The 15,029-nt window shown below is 41.7% G+C and overlaps 1 protein-coding gene across 2 annotated transcripts in view; it reads left to right on the top strand.

Moving 5' to 3' along the window:
- The window catches only part of ssh1b (slingshot protein phosphatase 1b), a 29,011-nt gene extending 20,686 nt beyond the window's left edge, over positions 1-8,325 (top strand). For both annotated transcript variants that reach the window (XM_015941650.3, XM_015941645.3), the window contains 8 exons: positions 2,787-2,981; positions 3,061-3,154; positions 3,243-3,371; positions 4,781-4,827; positions 5,181-5,327; positions 5,724-5,924; positions 6,785-7,421; positions 7,544-8,325. In XM_015941650.3, the coding sequence (XP_015797136.1) occupies positions 2,787-2,981; positions 3,061-3,154; positions 3,243-3,371; positions 4,781-4,827; positions 5,181-5,327; positions 5,724-5,924; positions 6,785-7,421; positions 7,544-8,131 (2,038 nt within the window). In that variant the 3' untranslated portion in view covers positions 8,132-8,325. The remainder of the gene's footprint in view (positions 1-2,786; positions 2,982-3,060; positions 3,155-3,242; positions 3,372-4,780; positions 4,828-5,180; positions 5,328-5,723; positions 5,925-6,784; positions 7,422-7,543) is intronic.
- Positions 8,326-15,029: the final 6,704 nt, after the last annotated feature.

Genomic DNA, 15,029 nt, shown 5'->3' with positions numbered 1-15,029 from the left:
TTGTCCTCAGTTTGTCTAAATTTTGCCTAAAATGTGTTATTTTGTAATTATGTTATTTATTTACATTTTTCCTCTTTAGTCTTTAAAATACCAATATTTGCCCATAACTTCTTATTTTTTGTCTGTTTGATGTCATCATTTAAAAATATTAGATCAGGTGATACTCAGTACTCAAGTAGCCTTCTAATTAGATACTTTTTTACCCTTACTTGAGTAATAACCCCTATATCAGGGAAATATTGTCCTCGGTTTGTGTCCTTCCAGTGAGCTTTGCAGATTTGGGAAAATGTCATAAATTCATAATTATTCTCGGAGAGAGACCAACTCTTATCGGCCCCTGGGAGCCCCGTAATGCATAGCGTCATTTCAACATGGGGGTGTCCACGACACGGTTTATATGCAGGTAGCGGCGCTGCGGCTGCTTTATATAGCGACTCGTTGCATTCTCCCTCAACCCAAATCCTCGGATCACGCATTTTAGCTAAAACGCTAACGTTAGCTTGCCTTGCGTTGACTGTAGAGTTGTGGGTGATGGCCACGCAGATGTGTCATGAGATTTGAAGCGTTGCTGCCTTTCACAGACACTTTTTCTGCACGTGCTGCAAACAGGATAGCCGTCTTCTATCAACTGTCCCTCGGCATTCTTCAGATATCCAAAAGATGCCCTTACTTCCCACTTTGTCTTCTTTGAGGGATAATAAATGTCCTGAGCGCTGCCGTCTCCTCCTTTGGCCATTATTTCAGCTTTAGCTTCAAGAAAGTTTTGGTTGCAAACATCAAAGTGCGCATGTGCAGCAGACAACTTCAGCAGGCTGGTAAGGGTCACCGTGCCAACACCGCAGCCACGGTAAACCCACCGAGATAATATAGTTTTTTTTAAAACAAGACGGTAATTATTATTGTCAACTTTTTTACCGGGGTTTACCGCTACACCAGTTACCGTGGCAACCCTAATTGCACATTGAGTTGGGTTTGGGGGGTGTTGCTAAAACCATAATAAACAAGGTTGTAATAAATACAGTTAAAAGATAAGAATGCCGTTTGCATTTCCATATGCATAGAAATGCAATTTGTAAATATAAATAAGGTGCAGTGTCCATGTTCATGAGTGTTGGTGGAGCAGTTACCTTTTAATCAGTGTGGAGGAAGAGCATGGACAGCCTGTGGGTAAAAGCTCCTACTGAGTCTGTTTGATTTTGTCCTGATTGACCTGTGGCGTTTACCAGGGGGAAGGAGGCAAAATAGTGAGTTCAGGATGCAAGGGGTCCTTGAAAATGATGCTGGCCTTCTGCTGAAATTTGCATAGATGTTTCTGAGAGGGGTTAGTGAGGTGCCAATCGCTCGCTCTGCAGCCTTTACCACCCGCTGCAGCTTCCTCTTGTCCTCTTCGGTGCAGCAGTAAGTCATAAGGCTCTCAGTGGTGGAGCGGTAGACGCTAACTAGCTGTCTCTGGGGTATTTGGACCTGACACAGTTTCCTTAGAAAGTACAGCCTTTGTTGTGTTTTCCCTACCTGTTGGGAGATGTTTGTGGACCAGCTAAGGTTGGCCAAGATGCGGACTCCGAGGAACTTGAAGCTTTCTACCCTTTCTACCTTCTCCCCATCAATATTGATGGCTGAGTGCTTAGTTCGCTTTGTTATTCTGATGTCTTCTTTAGGTGCAGGTTGTTGTGGTTACACCACTGCTCAGCGCTTTGGGCTTCCTGACAGGGTTGCGGAAGGCGCTTTATAAATAAAGCTTTGATTGATTGATTGATTGACTGCTTCAGCTGCTGAATCTCCTCTCTGTAGGCTGATTCATTGTCGTCGATCAGTCCTACGATGGTGGTGTCGTCAGCAAACTTTATAATGGTGTTACTGGTGTGGATTGGAGAGCAGTCGTGAGTGAAGAGCAGGGGTGGACTGGCCTGTCTGGCATTCTGGCACTGTCCCTGTGAGCTGCTTGCCCAGCCTGGAGTGACACAAACCCAACCCCACGCCCGCTCTCACTTTCGGCTACACAGAGACTAGTCCGCGAGCAGCACACACAACACCAAGCCAATCACCCCCACCTCCCCGATCTCACGTTCAGCGAAACCCCCCCACCCCGCTCTGAATGTCAACGGTTCGTAAAAATGCCAGGGCCAAATTTGGTCCCAGTCCACCCCTGGTGAAGAGTGAGTATAAGAGAGGACTAAGGACACACCCTTGTGGGGCCCCTACATTCACAATGAGGGTGGAGGAAATGTGCGCTCCCATTCTGAAGTTCTGGGGTCTGTTGCTCATGAAGTCCAATATCCATGTACACAGTGAGCTGCTGAGTCCTAAGTTGCTTAGTTTATACCAATTTGTGGGGTTGGACTATATTAAAAGCAGAACTGAAGTCCACAAACGGCATTCTCACATTGGTGTTGCTGCTGTCTAGATGCGTGAGGGTTGTGTGAAGGATGGTTATTTTGGTGTCTTCTATTGACCTGTTTGCTATGCATGCAACATTTAGTTTAACACTTCTACTTTACAATTTATTTAGGATTTAAAAAAGATGGATGGATGGATGGATGGATGGATGGATGGATGGATGATGGATGGATGGATGGATCTTATTAGTTATTTAGAATAAAAAAAAGTATATTCATACATAGACACATATTTATGAGATGAGAATTCATACAATTAAGTATTTATAAAATTTTACTCCATGATGTCATCATTGGAGCCTCCACTAAATTGAGTGTTTTCAGGTGCCATACTGGTTAGTTTTGGAGTTATAACAGGTCTTCAGTTCTAAAGTCTCTGTGTTCCCACAGGTCTGCCCTGCAGGTCCTCCATAAAGCCTGCGAGGCGTCGCGTCGCTTCAACTACTTCCCAGGAGGCATTGCTCTGACATGGATGTCCTTCTACGAGAGCTGCATTACCTCAGAGCAAAGCTTCATCAATGAGTGGAACACAATGACCGACCTAGAGACGACCCGTTCTGATTCTCCCAGCATGTTTTCAGACCGGTGGGGATAACACAGAGCAAGAATTCAAGTTCTGATTGGTTTAAATAAAATCCTCTGATTTTAAGGGTTTTCCTTCCAGGCCAACTGAGCGAGAAAGAACAGAGTGTGTTATTAAGGCCAAACTCCGCAACATCATGATGTTTCAAGACCTGGAGAACATCACCTCTAAGGAGGTCCGTGGCCCACCAACACTCTCGTTAGGGTTTCTTAACTGTCATTTTATGAAGGTTCTGTTCTGAGTACTTCATATGTTTCCCTCAGATCCGTAACGACCTGGAGCAACACATGAGCTGTAACCTTAAAGAATACAAGGAGTTCATAGACAACGAGATGCTCCTGATCCTGGGTCAGATGGATAAGCCCACGCTCATCTTTGACCACGTTTTCCTGGTGAGTTTACTGCTTTTGTTTACTTCTACCTTCTACATCAACAAATTAATAATTTCTTAATGGTTAAACACTGAGCATAACAAAATTAAAGATGATGTTTAATTTAACTGTAAATTAAAAAGTAAATTAAAAACATTAATTCTTATCCTTAAAATGAGTTTTCATCGGGCTACCACTGTTTTTCTAGATTGTTAATATGTAATTAATGTCGTCTTGGCTTTCCTTTTTCTTGGTTTGCATTTTTACTTGGCCAGTTGTTTTCTTAAAGTGACATAACCCTGAAACGGCTCATTCTGGAAGGTACTGAAAACGTCAAGAATAAAACTGCTAAATCAGTTTACGTGAGAGGGACTTAGTGCAAAGAACTTCATAAACGTGCTTTGCATCGACCATAAAACTCATATAACTTAAGAAAAAAGTCATAATATGCCCCCTTTAAATTTGAGTAAAAAGCTGATTAATGGTGTGAAGTAATCTTTTAGGATTATTTCTGATTATAATCGGTCACTCTGTCTACATCTATCTCCTGCATTAGTTAGAACATAGACGGTGAAACTCATGAATATAAAAATCCTGACAGATCTGCGTCACACTGTCGCTGACCATTCATGGACTTACCCATCTTGACTCGCGACGGGGAAGGCTGTTGATTCCTACTAGTGACCACTGCAAATGTATTGATTGAACAAGTGTTTAGCACCTTTAAACAGTAGATTTTGCTTTGCATTAACAAACTTTGTTAAGTTAAACTGATTAGAGTTTCTTTTCATACACAATACCTGAATTCAAATGTAATGGTGATGAACACAGGTAATCTCTGGGTTTTGAATACTGATGCCAAGATGGAGAAGCAAAACCTTGGGAAAAGATCCCTTTTTTTCCTCACAACCACACTGAATTGGTTCATATGACGTTTTGAGAAAAGTTTTGTGCTTTCTTCTTGAAGTGAATGCATTCAATTGTTTGCATCTGAATTTGTTCAAAATTTGGTCACCACCCTCTCCCAAAGATGCTTCTCAGACCTTCTGAGTCACAAGAACTACATCTAGTGACTGTTACGGTTTTGAGAGAATTCTAGATTTTCCTGCTAAATTCTAAATTCCAGCACAGCAGCAATGAAGCTCTTCCATTCACGTGAAATACTGATTTTCAGGTTTTCTCAAATGGCCCCAGCTGCTGTCAGACACTGGTTCTAAAGCTCATCTTTTGAGTGTTTTGGTTTAAACGGGTTTGAATTCTTGTTTGTGGTTTCATTTAGGTGTTTGCTTGTTTTCTGTATCTTTATACAATCCGCCCCTTCTTAATTCAAGCTAAAATAAGCTTTGTTCCCCTGTATCCTTTATCTTTAAGATATAAAATATGACTGGAGAGATTTCTTGAGCATGTTTCTTGTTTCGTATCTTCTGCAGGGCTCTGAGTGGAATGCCTCCAACCTCGAAGAACTTCGTGACTGCGGGTTAGCTGCTGTCCTGTTCTTTTTATTATTATTATTCTAACATCTTTAAATGTTTTACATCATTAAACAACGTTACACTTTTATTGTTTTATTGTTTTGTTTTGTATTAGATAAATCCAATGTTCCAGATACATAATTATATATTTTTTAAACCTTAATTCAGCTGTAATACTTGATTTAAACATTGAATTGGATAGATGCTGATGTGTATTAATATCAGCAATATCATATATTTTAGTTTGATTGTTTCATCTTTTGCTAAATAAGTTTAATTACTAAAACGAATGCTACACATGTTCAGAGACATCTTATTTAGGAGGTGATAAATAAGCCCTCACTTGTTTTGGTTGCAGAGTTGGTTACATTTTGAATGCGACCCGAGAGATTGACAACTTCTTCCCGGGAATGTTTTCCTATCACAATGTTCGCGTGTACGACGAGGATGCCACCGACCTGCTGGCCCACTGGAACGACACCTACAACTTCATCGTCAAAGCCAAGTGAGACTGCACTAAAGAGTGATCGTGTGCAGAAAAAGTGACATGACTGAAAATTTTTGGTTAAACCTCTCTTTGACTACCTGTGGGTACGGGGATTTTAAATTCATCCCAGTCTCACCGAATCCCAACAGGCTGCATCACAAACAGATATGTGAAGTGGTGTGAGCGGTCTGGTTGCTATGCAACTGTCTAACCACATTAAACCTGAGATAATACCGCTTTTCTGCTTTTGATTTTTCATAAATAAAAATGGTAAAATCAAGCTGAAGCACAAAGAATCCTGAAAAGAGAATTCCTAAACAATAAACTAATGCAATGGGATTATCTCCCTATTATAAATGCTAAGAAACAACGATAAGATTGCCTTTTTTTTCAAGATTTTCTCTTGTCAAACAGGAAGAACAATTCAAAGTGCCTGGTGCACTGTAAGATGGGAGTGAGCCGCTCCGCCTCCACAGTTATTGCCTATGCAATGAAGGAGTTTGGCTGGTCGCTGGAGAAGGCATACAACTACGTCAAGCAGAAGAGGAGCATAGCTCAGCCAAATGCTGGGTTCATGAGACAGCTGGCGGAGTACGAGGGAATCCTTGATGCTAGGTGAGTAAACCTGCTGTTTCACGCAGCTACACTAGTTAAATAAGGTGGATAACTGGAGTCGTTGAAGTGTGTTCAGTCAATTCCCCCCACAGACACATTAAAGCAGAAATCCAGATTTTGTTTTAAAGGGCGCCATCTACAGGTGGAAAATATGTATTGCACATCCAACCGTCTTCCTGCTTCCGTGAATGAGGCTGGAGGCAACACCTTCCGTTCCTGAACGTGCACGTTTAGCTGGCCAACACGTTGTTTTATGATAATTATTCTTACATCATCTTTTTAAAGACTTACTATAGTTTGCCAACTCTGCATCAGTCTTGGTACTTCTGCAAATGTGTGTTCACGCTGACATCTCTATGTAAAAGAATGTCTAAGACTATTAGCTAATGCTGAACGGTGCTCAGTTCATATCAGGGACAGCAGTAGCTCAGGAGGTAGAGCGGCTTGTCCAGTAATTGGGACGGTTGCAGGTTCGATCCCGGGTCCGACCAGAGAATGCTGCTGTTGTGTGCTTGGGCAAGACACTTTGCCTCTGTCAGTGCGCCCCAGGGCAGCTGTGGCTATGTTATAGCTCATCAACATCAAGGTGTGAATGTGTGTGTGAATGGGTGAATGACTGATTGTGTTTTAAAGCGCCTTGGGGGGTTCCAGGACTCTAGAAGGCGCTTTATCAAATACAGACCATTTACCCTATTGCTCTATGGGATGGGGCAGGCTTAGCAAAAAAGGAAGCTGACATATTGCCTACATCATACAGTACAGGGTAAGACTGTCACTTTTATAGATTTCTAAAAAAACATATTTCCTGAAAGGGGGAAAACTCCGGAGTGCTGCTTTAAGGTGTTCTTTTGCTTTCTCAGTAAACAGCGCCATAACAAGCTGTGGAGGCCCGGTGCGGATGAGGAGGGATCTGATCATCTGCAAGCCTGCGGTCACTGCGCCGGCGGCGAGGGGACACCGGTGCTTAGAGACGAGGAAGCCTGGGGAGGCTGCGGGGCGTCTCCCTGTAGGGGTCTGGAGATGGAGCCCCTAGACTCTCTAAACTATAACTACTACTTCAGACGCTTATCAGACTCTGCGCTCGACAGTGAACCCTCCACTCCGGTACGGGGACCTCCTCTTCTTGGCATGGAGAGAGTTTTTATTGAAATTGAAGACGTTGAGAGGGACGCTCTGTTGGAGGATGAGGGGTTCCCAATGGCCCACTTAGCCCTGCCTGGTGAGGGCACGGCAGCTCAGACCTGCGGGCGCCTTGATCCCATGGAAGACATGAGGCTGAGGCTGGAGTTCAGCACTTTGGAAGAGGAGGACGAGGAAGAGGCCAAGAAAGAGGAGGCTGAGATGGCGGCCTTGGCTCAAACACCTGGAAATGCAGATGGGAGGAAAACAGAGGAGGAGGCTGACAGAACTGAGGAGAGCCAGTTGGGTTTAGCTAATCTGAACACCAACAACAGCAACCGTCTGGCTGCAAAGCGCAGCTGTCCTGCAGCTTTTGATGTAAGTTGAGACGATGAATGTCTTGATGAAGTCACACATTTTTATTGAATATTGGCGAAAACTTGGATTCTTAGAGCTGCTGCTAATCCTTTTCTGTATGTTTTCCTACTTTGATCTTCCAGGATAGCGCTAGCACAGGAAACCCTTTAAAAGTGAAGCCTTCCTACCAGTCCTGCAAAGACTGCATCCGTCTGCCACAAGGACGCCGCTGCGACCGTCCTACAGGAGGCCGTTCCCACCGCCTTAACCCCTCCCGCCATTGCTCCATTCCTTCCATATGCATAGACCCCCCAGGGACACACTTCGCCTCCACCCCAGTTCTCCAGTCTCTGCCAGCCCCTGCAGTCGTCCAGCCTAACTTGGTACAGCCTAGCACTCATTTCTACCACTGTGCCACATGCACTCTTAGTGACACGTCCGTCCCCCAGAACAATCACCAGAAACTTTTCTCCCCCATGAACTGTGAGGAGACGGCTCTTGACGGCAGCCTGGCACAGGCGGAGGACATGGACGAACCTCAGGAGGTAATATCCAGGCAGGGTACCAAGGCTATTGGTGTGACGGAGCCTGAGGGTTTAGAGTTTGGTTGCGCAGGTGAGCAGTCTCTGGCCCAACTTCAGATGCCCGGACTTGGGATTAAATTTGGCGTTGAACTGAAGCTGCCGAGCATGGCCATGGAGAGCCAGCTTCCAGTAGGGCCTCTGCCTTAAATCAGGAACTGGACTTGATGAAGGAGCTGGCGTGGTACTGCCTCGGGTGTGACCCAGATCTTGGTGTCGTACCAGATGACCTCTACTGTAACGGCTTTTCCTCACAACTTTGTTTTAAGCTGCAGTTGTCCACACAGAACACCCTGTCATAGGCGCCCGATTCAGACGAGGCTGGTGATGAAGACCTGAGAGCAGCCCATCTGTCTCATCGTACATGAAGGTTCTCACACAGTTTCCCTTCATCTCAGCGGAAATCTTGCCACCCTACCTTCAACAGTTGGGTTTGTTGAGCTTGTGGCGGTTTGTTGGATCTAATTTCTGATGCCAGAGAGCATCTGGACCTGAGTTTGCACACTGCTTTCGTCGGTTTTCTGTTTTCACTCCAGCTCAGCAACAGTTTTTATAAAGGCACACTATAATAACAGCCTTTAACATCCTCTGTCTCCCTCCGCAGGTCAGATTTTCCTGCTGCTTTTGCATCGTTAAAGGGCATTTCATGTGAGATACTATATATTTTTTAAAAAGGTCTGTGTGAGTTCTTACCCTTCCATGTTTGGAGTCATTAAGCCTATTTTTCTCTTTTGGTCAAAGAGGGTTTTGTTCTCTGGCTACTGATCTCCGCTGATGTTAATTCAACTTTAAGTGCTAAGTTTAGCCCAGATATGAGCGTCCATGTTTGCACAAGACGCATGTTTCACATATCTGTTGTCTTTATGTTGTAATTTTCATCGTGGAAACAAAAGATGCCTAAAATGTTTTGGTGTTAAAAATGTTCTCTTTATTAATCGGTCTGTTAGAATCTGAATCAGACCATTTATATATAGCCAAAGCTGTTTCCTGTTCCTGCATCACATTTTTTGGGTGTTTTTATCTTCCCAGCAGCCACTAAAAGCTACTTTTCTTTACATCTACACATATTCTTAGTATCTACTCACCCACACAGGTATATTTAAGATGTATAGCTGCAAATATTTGTGAAGCATGCTAAACCAGAAGTGAAAACCTACAAAATAAAGCATTGTTGTTTCAGAAAACTGCTTTTATTTTCTTACAATGTTGAGCTGAGGTCATTTGTGTTTTTTATTTATGTATTTATTTTATTTGCTGTAACGATCATCAGAAAGCTAAGAGTCGACAACAGGTTCTGGTTTGGTATTTCACTGTTTGGTGAAATGAAGTAAACGTCACCAGAAATTTGATTAACAAACAGCTGAATAGTCTAACATGCACAGGTTTGACTAATAGACAATCATTTATTTATTTATTTATTTACGTGTCGATAGCCTGAGACATATTTTTACAGTTTACGTAATTTGGTGCCATAAGGTGGGGTTTTTTTTTCTGTTCATGTGTGTTTTTTGCATGCTGGATGTGCTCGAGTGATAGTGAAAGGTTCTTGTTTGTGTGCAGGAACAGCACATACATGTTCCAGTCCTGTGTTCTGTGCACTTCAGGAGAAGAATTAAACCGTGCAGCGAATGAATGTTACTTTACTTTAACTGTGGTGACAACTACAATGCACACTGTGTTTTCCTTTCTGTCTCCTAACTGCATCTGGAGGAGCTTCGGGTTTGCTTCGTCAATTAGATTTGAATAGTTTAAGGGTCTTTTTCCCCCTTTTTTTCTTTTTGTTGTTATTTTTCTTCACATGTTCATCGGAGCATTAATGTAACAGCACAAATTGCTGAAAGTTTTTGACTGCTGTTGAGATTTGAGTTATTTGAAATTCCAACCCAAAGTTCTAGTATTTTACCCGGTTACAGGACCATCGGTGACTCTAAGCATGCTTAAAGGGGTTTATTTGAAAATTTCACAAAATTTTCAAAGGTTGTTGAGAAGATTGACGTCATTCCTGTTAAGCCAGATGGTTGGAACATTGTATCGTTAATTAACACAAACTTTTTTCTACTGACCTCTAGTGGTTAAGTTGCAAACTGCAACCAACCAAATAAATGTGTTTGTTTCGAACGCTGAAGGCATGGTTCAGATCTTTTGAGGTGTTTCTGCTAAAAGTTTAATTTAGATCCCAGCAACTGTAGACAGAGCGTTTACCTAACTGAGAGTAGAAAAAAGGGTATGAGTTCTGGCCAGCTAACTATTAGTCTGAATAGGGCAACCTTCAAAGAAATAGTTCATCTCTGTTTTTCCAAACTGATGCTGTTCAAAGACATATTTACTAGTGGTAAGATATTTCTAGTTCATAATCGTGTTGCAGCCGTGTCGCTGCTTTGTGAAGGCTAATGGATGCTTAAAATTTGCAAAAGGACAGTTTTACATCTAATGTTTGATTTATTTTGCATTAAAAATGTTTCATTTTAATTGAGCTTGTAATCTTGTTATTTACAGAAAAACAACGATGTCACAAAATCTGCTACACAATCATGATAAAGATCTAAAAGCAGATCCTCACTTGAAAGATTTATAGGTTCATGTTAGATTTAACAACATTTTAATTTTTTTACTTGTCAGTTTGTCAGGTTTAGTTAACGTTACTTGGTTTTATTTGGTTAAACATTGGCCCTTGGCTTTCATAACATTACACAAATGATCTGTCTTGGTTGCCACGGTGACAAGCCAACCTCCAGACTGCATCAGACTGTTACTTTAATCCTAATTAATTTTCTCTACATTCATAAAAAAAAAGCTTCTCATCTCTCGTGGGACTGAATCCCATAGTTTGTTTTGAATATGCTTTTGAATTAAAGTGCCTTATCTTTGGCCATAGCTCTGTCGTAAAGCACAGCAGCCTTTGTGCGTTTGCATTCCCTGAATAGTTATGCTTTGTGCAGTGTGTTTTCACTCCGCACATAAATACTGTATGCAAACACACATTTTATGCTCAAGCACATGCTGGCTTCTTCTCCATCAATATTTACATATTTAATGAACTTCCATCTTATATTGACGAATAATAATGATGAAATAATACTGTGTTTGAATTTGTCAAGACTCGTGATGCTTTGTAATGGTTCAGTAGTTTTACTGAACCACATTTGCTGGAATGAGAAAAAAAGCATTATAAGATTATAAACTTATTAGATGAGCTGGATTTGCCTTTGAAAACGTACCAGTCTGCATACCTTTCTCCTGTCACACATTAGCTTGCAGACACATTTCAGTATTAAGAAAATGCTGATGATGCTCTTGTGAATTGAGAAGTCATCCTGAGTGATTGTGTTTATATCACAGCAAAAACAAATGGCTTTTGATCATCTGTAATTTGGCCAAACATCTGTTGGTTTTCTTTATTGCATTAATTCCAGAAAACAGGCTTCAAAATGACAATCCCAGCTCAGAGCCAGGCATCGAGGACGCTCAGACATGTTATAATCAAAAGAAGTATTTATTGTACATATAGAGCACAAGTTTATTCCAAAGCATGTGAGTTTGAGTGAAATCAAACTGGGGGAAGCATAGCTTCCTGGATGTAAGGTGAATTTCTCTTAATGTTTTGTTTTCGGTGAGTTAATGTACTGTATTGTACAGTGCCGATGTTCGTGTTAATGCACTGTTTTGTTTTTTTACCTTTTTAGTTAAGTTCAGTCTGATGTAAATCATGATAATAAACATTGTTTTGCATCATTTGTGGGTTAAGTTGATCATTGCGTGCAGAGACAAGGCAGTTTTATATTTTGAACAAAATAACTGTTTTATTTAAATCTGTTGTTCGTAGCGGGACGTTATCAAGAAATAAATGGCTTGTATTTGTAAAGCGCATTCAGAACACTTCACAACCCATGCGCACACACTCACACACTGGTGGTGATGAGCTACAATGTAGCCACAGCTGCCCTGGAGCGCACTGACAGAAGCCGTACACGGGCAGCACCGGTCCCTCAGACCACCAACAGCAGGCAAGGCGGGTTAAGTGTCTACATGACGATAGTCGCCTAAGCCACATAACCTGTGCTGGTCAGGGGAGAGCGGTTTCAGGCCAGAGACTAGCATCTGGGAGAGGAGCAGGGCCTGATGACGACAGTAATTTCCATTGATGTGGCTCGTTTAAAGACTTTTCTAAATGCGTGCCTGCATGGTGTTTTTTTCATTGGAAATCACTCAGAAAGGCGCGTTTATTGCAACAAATAACACATAAATGTGAGGGAAGTGAAAGAAAAAAGATCAAGCTCTGAGTTTAAAGACATTGTGCATTTGTGGCATTTAGAGAGAACTGTTGTCCTCTGCTTTGGCCGCCTCTCTTATTCAAAGGGACAGCTCATCACAAGCTCTCTTATTGAATTAGTCAAATGAAGCCAGGCTGACCAAATGGAGCAGGTCACTGCTGAAGGAGTGATCATCCAGACGGCCCAGAAGTCCTGCAGGACAACAAGCAGGCACAGCATCAGCTTCGGTAAGGATCTACCTCTTCTGTCCTGCTACCTGTCACGCTTTATTTCTTCTAATGTTAGGGAAACTGTTCGATAAGAATGTTTTCAGGCTGCTGGATGAAAAGTTTGTAAAATCAATTGAGGGCCTCTTAATTGAGCACATTAAGAACAAAAAAACTTCAAATTGTGGAGTATTGATTACATACATTTGTGTTTATTTACACAAAAACACAGAAATTGAGTTAAAATTGTATCATTGCATAAAGTAACTGTGCCACTTTAAAGCTGCAGCACAGTTTTATTTTTCCATGTCTTACATGTAAATGTTACCCTCCAGCTGGGTCAGACGTCTGAATATCACCTTGTTCTAATATTTAAATTTAAACTGACAGCAGAGTGTGAGCATTACATCAGCGCTGTGCTGGAGAAACAGGCCCCGTTCTGAGACTGAGATAATAGTTTGGTTACTCTTAGTCACAAGGCTCTCATAAACCGTTTGCTTCCAATTGGAAGCATGAGAGACGGGAAATGGGAAGGGAGTTTGTGAGGGAGGGAGTTTCACAAGCCAACATGCTGCGTCTAAAACACATCCAACTCAAAATAGCACTTTGAGCAGACAAAAGCACAGTTATTGGGCTTTAGTCATTCACAAACTGGAGAAACTGAGCTGTAATATTAGCTGGTTAAAGAATAAAAGGCTTTTAAACTTAATCAAAGGACTTACTCCCATGTTAGCCAAACCTTGACTATTATTTCTGCCTTTGACATTTAAAGACTTAAAGCTGCAATAGCAAATCTGCTAATCAAGCTAGTTTTTAAACACAAACATGGTCACAACCTCTCACCCGGCCCTCCTATCGGCTATCATCACTGGGCCTGGTATAGACTCTGGATGATACTGGAACGTGCTTTACTGGGACAGGGGCAGCTCAGCAGGTAGAGCGAGTTGTCCAGTATTTGGAAGGTTACAGGTTCGATCCCAGCTCCCACCAGAGAATGCTGCTGTTGTGTCCTTGGGCATGACACTAAACCCTCCTTGCCTGCTTGTGGTGGTCGGAGGGATTGGTGGGGCCTGTGTTCGGCAAGCCTTGCCGTTGTCAGTGCACCCCAAAGCAGCTGTGGCTACATTGTAGCTCATCATCATCAGTGTGTGAATGGGTGGATGACTGATTGTTGTGAAGCGCCTTGGGGGGTTGTAGAATACTAAGAAGGCGCTATACAAATACAGCATATTTACCATTGCCAGAGGAAACGAGATAGTGCTAAACACCAGCCACCTTTTTCTAGGTCCAAACATCTTTTGTTGTCCATGACTCCAAACGACTCTGGCAGTTTGTCCTAAAGTTGAAGTGTTATCAGCTGTTTCTCCTTTTCGGATGTTACTGAGTGGAGAACCTCTCACACCAGTGGTGTTCTGCTGCTAAATACGTGAGCAATGAGTGGAGAACCCAGGGATGTGCGGCGGTTCGGTGAGACCAGCAACCGAATGGTTCAATAGTTGTTTTTGGTCCCAGACGTGTCATTGGTGGAGGTTATTAGACAAAAGCGAGTAAACCAGCTTATTATTTTTTAATCTCCACAATATATTTATAGTTCTACGTTGTTAAGAAGCATGAAAAAATGTTTTAATCTAGCTTGTTTTACAGATTTGCTACAGCTGCTTGGCTACAGTTGTAAATGTTAATTCGGCTGTACTAAATGTTTAGTGATTGGATATTGAAATTCAAATTTTTACACTTAATTCCTTTAATATGGTGAAGTTACAGCTTTCCAGAGCTATCAAGAGAAGGGAACCTCTGTGGGAACCACAACGATAATGTTTACAATGACAGAAGCAAAAATACAAAGAAAAAGTTTTTATTTAAGCATGTGACGGATGTGCACAGAGTTAGAAAATCAAGAATCTGAATGATTTACAAGTTTGAGAGGGTTCAATCAGAAGACTACAATGACTCTCGTCTTTAAACAAAAATTATCTCACTGGAGAAAAAATGTTAACCTCAACTTTTTAAATAATAACTTATTATAAACATGTAGCCAAAAATAACTGAATAACAGCACATATTATTAAAGAGCAAGTCAGCCCCCAAATCAACCTTTTTTCTGATAAACTATATAAATGCACGTCTAATCGTGCTGCAGACACGTGTAGTCAATAGTTTAGCACTTTAGTGCATTTTTGTTAAAATTTTATTTTCTGCCTAAAACTGTCAGTGTTGTGCCGTTGTCAGGTAAAAACTCTGCACTGCATTTGAATTTAAATCTGCCATCGCTATTGGCTAAGAGGTACCCTAGAACATTAGCTGGTACAATAAGATGTCACAATGTCGTTGTGAGTCTGTGTGTGTGCGTGTGTGTGTATTTGTTAGCGGCTCTGCCCTCTCGGTCTGCCAGGCAACAGCATTTGTTGCATTTTTCAAACAGGAAGTGGGAGTGGAGTAATTGGTAGGGGGTGACTTGCTCTTTAAATATCAGTGATAAAAAAAATAAAGACTAAATTAAACACCTTGTTAATGTTTAATTTATATGCATTTTCAACTACATCCTCCTGAAAAATCTTTTATTTTTTCCTT

Source organism: Nothobranchius furzeri, chromosome 6, assembly GCF_043380555.1.
Source record: "Nothobranchius furzeri strain GRZ-AD chromosome 6, NfurGRZ-RIMD1, whole genome shotgun sequence".
In the NCBI taxonomy this organism is placed as follows: Eukaryota; Metazoa; Chordata; class Actinopteri; order Cyprinodontiformes; family Nothobranchiidae; genus Nothobranchius; species Nothobranchius furzeri.
Note: the sequence above shows the minus strand (reverse complement) of the source record. Positions and strands in the feature narration are given on the sequence as shown.